Source organism: Salpingoeca rosetta (assembly GCF_000188695.1).
Source record: "Salpingoeca rosetta unplaced genomic scaffold supercont1.3, whole genome shotgun sequence".
NCBI lineage: Eukaryota > Choanoflagellata > Craspedida > Salpingoecidae > Salpingoeca > Salpingoeca rosetta.
This window is the reverse complement of record NW_004754931.1, coordinates 481,893-489,481: the sequence shown is the minus strand read 5'-3', so window position 1 is coordinate 489,481 and position 7,589 is coordinate 481,893. Positions and strand designations below refer to the sequence as shown.

At 54.8% G+C, this 7,589-nt stretch overlaps 4 protein-coding genes across 4 annotated transcripts in view; 2 read left to right on the top strand and 2 right to left on the bottom strand.

Moving 5' to 3' along the window:
- Nucleotides 1–2,875, top strand: part of PTSG_11767 (uncharacterized protein) — a 4,948-nt gene extending 2,073 nt beyond the window's left edge. The window contains exons 8-15 of the mRNA XM_004997598.1: nucleotides 192–308; nucleotides 511–605; nucleotides 744–791; nucleotides 979–1,033; nucleotides 1,234–1,355; nucleotides 1,481–1,556; nucleotides 1,769–2,535; nucleotides 2,725–2,875. Coding sequence (XP_004997655.1) covers nucleotides 192–308; nucleotides 511–605; nucleotides 744–791; nucleotides 979–1,033; nucleotides 1,234–1,355; nucleotides 1,481–1,556; nucleotides 1,769–2,535; nucleotides 2,725–2,805 — 1,361 coding nt within the window. The 3' untranslated portion in view covers nucleotides 2,806–2,875. The remainder of the gene's footprint in view (nucleotides 1–191; nucleotides 309–510; nucleotides 606–743; nucleotides 792–978; nucleotides 1,034–1,233; nucleotides 1,356–1,480; nucleotides 1,557–1,768; nucleotides 2,536–2,724) is intronic.
- Nucleotides 2,876–2,880: 5 nt separating this feature from the next.
- On the bottom strand, nucleotides 2,881–4,602 carry PTSG_01675 (histones H3 and H4). The gene is made up of 3 exons (XM_004997597.1): nucleotides 4,431–4,602; nucleotides 4,084–4,238; nucleotides 2,881–3,750 (listed from the first exon to the last, which is right to left on the bottom strand). The coding sequence occupies exons 2-3, from the start codon at nucleotides 4,186–4,188 to the stop codon at nucleotides 3,433–3,435; spliced, it is 423 nt and encodes a 140-aa protein (XP_004997654.1). The 5' UTR covers nucleotides 4,189–4,238; nucleotides 4,431–4,602; the 3' UTR covers nucleotides 2,881–3,432.
- A 649-nt stretch (nucleotides 4,603–5,251) lies between these two features.
- Nucleotides 5,252–7,066, bottom strand: PTSG_01674 (uncharacterized protein; the record flags this gene model as incomplete). Its single annotated transcript, XM_004997596.1, has 4 exons — nucleotides 6,659–7,066; nucleotides 6,180–6,334; nucleotides 5,592–5,652; nucleotides 5,252–5,332 (listed from the first exon to the last, which is right to left on the bottom strand). Exons 1-4 carry the CDS (start codon nucleotides 6,872–6,874, stop codon nucleotides 5,252–5,254), a joined length of 513 nt encoding a protein of 170 aa, XP_004997653.1. The 5' UTR covers nucleotides 6,875–7,066.
- A 135-nt stretch (nucleotides 7,067–7,201) lies between these two features.
- Nucleotides 7,202–7,589, top strand: part of PTSG_01673 (uncharacterized protein) — a 2,861-nt gene continuing 2,473 nt past the window's right edge. The window contains exons 1-2 of the mRNA XM_004997595.1: nucleotides 7,202–7,370; nucleotides 7,513–7,571. Coding sequence (XP_004997652.1) covers nucleotides 7,247–7,370; nucleotides 7,513–7,571 — 183 coding nt within the window. The 5' untranslated portion in view covers nucleotides 7,202–7,246. The remainder of the gene's footprint in view (nucleotides 7,371–7,512; nucleotides 7,572–7,589) is intronic.

Genomic DNA, 7,589 nt, shown 5'->3' with positions numbered 1-7,589 from the left:
CGGTACGTGGCGGACGACACACACACACACACACACACACACACACACACACACACACACACACACACACATGAGCTGATAAAGAGCACTCGTCCTTGCACACCTCTGTCAACTACTCAGCCATGAACGAACCGCTACTCCCCTCCCATATACCCAAACCACCATCACCACGCATCACTCGCAACACCCAGGGGCGGCGTTTCTGATGCCGGTCAACTTTGAGCCGTATTCGGACACGTTGGACGAGAAGCACCCGCCACAGGAGCTCGCCTACGTCCTCCGCCTCTTCTGGCCCCACTGCTGCGAGGGTGAGCCACGCTTTGACGCACTGTGGCACACACACACACACACACACACACACACACACACACACACACACACACACACACACACACACACACTTGGCTGGCGTTGTGCCTTTCTATGAAAGTACTCGTTTCGTGTGTATGTGCACCCCTCCCCACCCCACGTACTCATGCATGCATCCATCCATCCATCATGTGTTTGCAGAAGTGCAAACTGCGGAGCTGTTAATGGAAAGATTGGAGGCGATAGTTGCTGATGCGTTCACCTCGGATCTCTACCTCGCTCTCTGCGTTCTCCAAGTAACAAACACGTCCAGGCTGTGGGTGTTCTTGTGTACATACTTGTAGACATGCTTGAGGCCGCGCTGTCTCGTCTCAACACTGCCACTGCTGATGTTGCTGACGCATTCATCTTCTCTTGTGCAAACTGTGTTTTAGGTCCTGTTTGAGATTGCTCAGTGCCCAAACTCCACTGTCGCATCATGGGTGAGTGAGTGAGTGAGTGAGTGAGTGAGTGAGTGAGTGAGTGAGTGAGTGAGTGAGTGAGTGAGTGAGTGAGTGTGTGTGTGTGTGTGAGTGAGTGAGTGAGTGCGAGTTCCAGTACACATGCACAAATGCGCGGTGCCCTGATCTGTCACCATCTCTGAGTTCGTTTTCCGGCACAACACCACAGGCTCTGCATGATCACCCGTGTAGTTTGTGGTCGCTGCTGAACGCCCTCAAGTCAGGTTCGTCGTCCACATCACTCGCGCTGTCCTGGCCTAATCTGTTTCATTGAGTCGATGTTCGAAGCGCAGAGAGCGAGTCAGAGAGAGAAACCGCTCAGACATAGACACTGACACACGCACTCACGCACACGCACGCACGCACATACGCTCACTACACGCGCACGCACACACACTCGTGTGTCTCGCGTCGTTGTGTTCAGGGTATGTGGAGTGCACACACCAAGCCTGCATCGAGGCGGTCATCATTGCGTATCTGCGAACGCTTCGCCACACGTCTGCCTCTGTTGCCGCCCATGCAGAGTGGCTGTACAGCAGCATTCCGGTCAGGCCGCTGGGGGTCCCTGTCGTGCGTGGTTTGCTTTCAGGATGAATGCATGTGTGCTTGTGTGTCATTAAGATGGCTGCTTTGCTGACACATGCGGGAACGTGGGTTGTCTGTGGACGCAGATGGGCTTCCCCCACATTAACCTGTCGCTGCTGCAGAAGAGCGCCTTTCACAACGCCTTTGTTACGTTTCAACGAGGTTCGGCGAATCGTCCGCTTGCTTGCTTGTGTCTTCATGCACCTGACTATCTTGCAAACATACGCACACCATCCCTCTGTCTCTCTTAAACACACACACTCATGCACACATTTACGCACGCGTACACGCTCATACACACTCCTACACACACACACACACACACACACTCACTCACTCATACACACTCATACACACCCACCACTGCACCGCAGATTCGTTTCGGACGGGCGGTGCGTCTGTGCTCGGCATCACGCTCGTGCAGTCGCTGATGCTTCCGTCCATGCAGACAACGCGGAACCCACAGGTGCCGCTCACAGACACGGACCGAAGCAAGTCTGGCCGCCGCCCCGGTGCTCACAGCGCGCGCCTCACACGCGTCGCGCAGCGCTCGCATGAGGATTTGCTCGCGTCGACTGGTGTTGATGGTAGCGGCACGCAGTCACTGCCATCATCACCGCAGACACTGCGCGGGCGGCGGGTTAGACGGCACGTGCACGCCGGATCTGCTGGTGAGAGTATGAACCAGAAGCAGCCACACCACCAGTTGCAGCGACAAGGGAGCGGACCCAAGAGAAGAGGTGGCCCGCAGGTGAGCAGGGCCGGTGACGTGGATGATGGCAATTGTGGCAATGGTGGTGGTGGCCGCGGTGGCGGGGACCGCGAGCAGGGTGTCCGTGATAGCTCGAGGATGCGAGCGCGATCAGCGTCGCCGCGTGGCAATCGTCGGGGCCGCGAACGACCGCGTGTGGACGTGGGGAAACACGATGGCTCCTCGGGTTCCAGTTCAAAGAGTGGCAAAACAGCAGCAGGTGTGGGCAACAGGGACGAACGCGGGGGCGATGATGCAGGGCGTGCGAATGACGAGAGTGGCGACGATGTGGTGTCACGTGTTCGTGCAAAGGAGAAGAAGCTGCTCCAGGGCAAGTCCAAGAAGCAACAACAGTCCTTCAACGCGTTCATGTCCATCCTTCAACACCAGGTATGTGCTGTGTGTGTGTGTGTGTGTGTGTGTGTGTGTGTGTGTGTGTGTGTGTGTGTGTGTGTGTGTGTGTGTGTGTGTGTGTGTTGACATCGGTTGTGCTTGCTTGCAGCACAGTCACGCGTCGCACTTCTTTCCGCTCGTCAGCCACACACACACAACACACACATGCACGCACGTGCGATGCAGGCTGACCAGCAGTTTCCCTCGCCATACAAAGGCAAGAAGAAGGACGAGACGGCGTCCCCCAAGCCTCCTTCGCGTACATAGCCCTCCTCCACCCCGTTTCTCACACAGCCTCGTGTATTATAACTGGATGAGTGTAAAGGAACACACCCGGCCTTCGTTGGCATTGATGGAATGAATGAACCAAGGAGGTTTTCTGAGTTGGTTACACGGTGGGTGGTGGAATGGATATGGTACTTTGGATACGGTAGTGGGAAGGGGGGAGCACACCGGCACGCACACGCGGTCGGTGCGGGCAATGGCTGGCATGGGATAAGAAAGTAATCAGAGGGACCAGTTAGAAGCGGGAACAACACGGGAACAGAAGTCATAGACAAAGAACGAGCAGGTGCGGCAGCCACACAAAAACAAGGGCGCCAACGGTTGCACCAAACATGAAGAAGCCATTAAGTACAAGGTCCTGCAAGCAAGGCACAGCGAGAAAGGGTGTGCCAATCGCTCAAGCGGAACAGAACAAGGGCAAAAGAAAAACAAAAACTCACCAAAAGGAAACGGAGCATCGGAGCATCACATCGCATCAGGCAGAACAACTACACAGACACGACGCAACAAAGTTTGTCGACGTTGAAGCCGTGCAATGCCGCAGCCGCAAGAACGGGAGGACGTCATGCGCGGTGATGGGGGCTGCCTGGCTGTGGTGGCGGTGATGCTCTAAGAGCGCTCGCCACGGATGCGACGGGCCAGCTGGATGTCCTTTGGCATGATGGTGACGCGCTTTGCGTGGATGGCGCAGAGGTTGGTGTCCTCAAAGAGGTTGACGAGGTATGCCTCGGCGGCCTCCTGCAGGGCACCGACGGCCTGGCTCTGGAAGCGGAGGTCGGTCTTGAAGTCCTGGGCAATCTCGCGGACGAGACGCTGGAAGGGGAGCTTGCGGATCAGCAGCTCAGTGGACTTTTGGTAGCGGCGGATCTCACGCAGAGCGACGGTACCGGGGCGGAAGCGATGAGGCTTCTTCACGCCACCGTGTTGCTGCGGAGGTACGTAGGTGGTGTGTGTGTGTGTGTGTGTGTGTGTGTGTGTGCGTGTGTGTGTGTGTCCATAGGTGAGGGGTCCATTGATGTATGCAGATGTGCGTGCATGTGTGCGTGTGTTGTGCGTGCGGGTGACAAAGCAAACATGGGCATCAGCGAGCAAGGTTCATGAAAGAAACGTCCTCATGAATGTCAATCAGAGACTCTAGTCGGTTGAGATATCATTTGCCCTCAAGAACAACAGCATACGAGGGGAAGCACATCACGATGGTGACACCGCTACGAAGCAAACACAAACAAACGGGTGTGCTATTGAGAGGTGTAAACGAACCGAGAGTGGGGCGGACTTGCGGGCAGCCTTGGTGGCGAGCTTCTTGCGGGGCGCCTTTGCGCCGATGTTGCCGCTCTTACGGGCAGTCTGCTTCGTGCGGGCCATCTTTGGTTGGTTGGGTGTTGATGCAACGATCGAGCGAAGACAAGGGGATTCTGTTTCAGCACATGCAGAGATAAGCAAGTGATGAAGTGAGGAGGAGGAGGCGTGAGCAATGGGAAGCAGCATCATGGGAAGCAGCATCGGTCCACCACCACCACCAAACCCATATCCAACCATGGCTGCGGCGCTGTTACACGCGCACGCATACGCACACATACGCACGCAAGGCACACGCAACGACTTACCAAGCAGGTGGAGGTGTTGGTTCGGATGGTTGAGAGGAAAAAATGCCACGACAAGCGAGAATGTGGAGAAAAAAGGAGAAAGAGAGAAGCAACGTTGCACGGAAAAAATTCGGGTGGAAGGCTTTGTGTTTTTCTCTCGACAAACATTGAATTTGCCGACTGTGCATCGCCGACCCAAGAGGAAATTGTGGGCTTACGCAGTCGCACACGAGAACGCGCTAACCGTTGCGGCTTGTCTGATTGTGAGAAACCCGCTGGTTGTGCCTTGTGTTGGTTTTCGTGGTAATTTTTTATTCTTGGTGAGAGATTCGATGCGGTTTTAATTTTGGCGCGCACGCAGCTGTTTGTGTTGTGTGTGTGTGTGTGTGTGTGTGTGTGTGTGTGTGTGTGTGTGTGTGTGTGTGTGTGTGTGTGTGTGTGTGTGTGTGTGTGTGTGTGTGTGTGTGTGTGTGTGTGTGTGTGTGTGTGTGTGTGTGTGTTCGATTGTGCGTTTGTTTGTTTGCTCGCTTGTGTACACATCTGTAACTTAAACAGCAGCTCTCTCACACATTCGCCCACCTTTCCTTCGTCTTGCTGTTCCACCTTCATCCATGCAGTGTATCAAACCCACTCGCACAGACACTCACGCGTACAGACATGCACACAAATGCGTACGAAACAGCTATTTTCATCAACAGCAGCAACAACAACAACAACATCATCATCATCAACGGCAACAACGTGCAGTAACGCACCATCCAAGAGGCACAAACACGACAACATCACATATCACATCGCACATCCGCAACCGACAGTGTCGACAAGGCATGGTAGACGGTCGATCACTTCTTTCCACGGTTGGACGTGCGCAGGTAGATGCGCGAGAACAGCGCAACAAACACAACCGCAATGCCGAGCCAGCCCTGTCACAGCAAGCACACGACAATGAGAGAGAGCGCGCGCGTGTGTGTGAGTAAGTGATTGAGAGTGAGAGTGAGTGTGTGTGTGTGTGTGAGTGAGCATGTGTGCGAGAGAGAGTGTGTGTGTGAATGAGAGAGTGCATGTGTAGGATCGAGGCCGACGTACAACTCCTGACACACACACACACACACACACACACACACACACACACACACACACACACACACACACACACACACACAAGAACTGCGAGAAACAAACCTGGGGAGCAAACACGTGGCCGAAGACAACGGCGGACACAAAGATGGAAATGACTTGGCGCCTGTAACAAAGCATTCCCACAACGACAAAACGACAATGGATGAGCACATACAGACCACGCACATGATCTGGCACGTCCAACAGGCATTCAAGCAAGTGCACAACAAAGAAGACTCAGAACAGACACGCAATCCAGACTGCCATGCCACGTACGTGCTGTCGAAGAGGAATAATAGCAGCAGCAGCAGCAGCAGCAGTAGCAGCAGCAGCAGCAGCAGTAGTAGCAGCAGCAGCAGCAGAAGTTGTTCGCGGCAACATGCAAGCGATCAAGGAAACCATGCAGTGCAAGTGTGTGAAGCGGTGAGACGACAAAGGGGCAAACATAGACGTGTATGCAGCCCACGACATACACAACTGGAAACCAACCACTCACACAGGATGGGGGGGGGGCAAAGCGGACATACACAGACAACGGCACATACACTCACACGGACACACATACACACACATACACACACACACACACACGGACACACACACGCACGCACACACATGCACGCAGAGTCAATGCAGCCCAGGTGCGCGTACGTCATGATGATGGCAAAGACAAGAGCGCCATAAGTGGCGAGGGTGTAGAAGATGAACATCTGGCCTGTAGCAGAGGTGATGGAGAGGATGATGGCTTGCATCATAAAGTCGGGGTGCTCCATTGTGAATGCGACGCAATCAAAGAACGTGCCGTGCTGCAAATGGAAATGTGTGTGTAGGGGAGGGGGAGGGGGGTGGTCGAAGATGAACGCACCAATAACAGGTTCGAGGAGGTGTGAGAAAGCGAAAAGGGAAGATCGAGAGTTGATAAGGGATGCACGAACAATGCGGGGAGGCGCACTGGTGAGGAAAAGGACAACACAGCAAGGACGCGCACACACAACTGCACACACACACACACACACACACACACACACACACACACACACACACACACACACACACACACACACACACACACACACACACACACACACACAGGCGCACACGCACAAACACGACGGCGTACGTTTGAGGACCCCTGGATGTTGCTTGACGTAGCGCACAAAGAGACCCGCCGGGATGATGAGGATGAGGTAAGAGAGAACGTTGTGTTGGAGGGACGACCACGTGGATTCATCCTTGTTTGAGGAGGCGGTAGTCACCGATGCTTGCATGGCAATCATGCCAAGTGCCAGCACGGCAACGGCGGCCAAGCGCTTCACCATTGTCATCGTTTGGGGTCGCAAGCGCATCTGCCGTAGGTGAGATGAGGTGTGCGGGTTGTTGTGCTTGTGCGTGTTCAGCCAACACCAGGAGCTTGCTCCACACCAGCCACGCCAGGCAACAAACGGAGGCAAGCAAGTAGTGCGGTGGATGCGAATGAATGCTGCTGCTGAGCAAGTGGTGCAGTCGGTTGTGGCAGTGTGTGTGTGTGCGAAAACAATGAGAGCGGCGATTGCACAAAAAACGGGCGAGCACATGCAAACAAGCAACAACACAGACACAGACACAGACACAGACACAGACACAGACACACACACACAGACACACACACACACACAGACACACACACACACAGACACACACACACACACACACACACAGACACACAGACACACTGAACGATGAGGGGCAGGAGAAGGGCGATTGTGGGTGCGGGGTACGCGGATCTCAGTGTCACAGCGCCCACGGGCCACAGTGGCCGCGACGCTCAACAGCTCAGCGCATCCCTGCAGGCCCTGGCCAACTGTGAGCAGCAGCGGCAGTAGTGGAGGCTATTGTGGTGGCAGTGCTGATGGTGGTGGTGGTGGTGTTCCATGCACTCGCCCTGTCATTACTCCTCCCCTCACACTGCGTGTCTGCCACGCTTTGCGGTGATATCATGCATCAGATGGATATTCCACAGTCGCAGTCAACCAAGAGGTTGGAGGCTCAAAGCCCGTCATTCCGGTGCGGTTAAATGTGTAT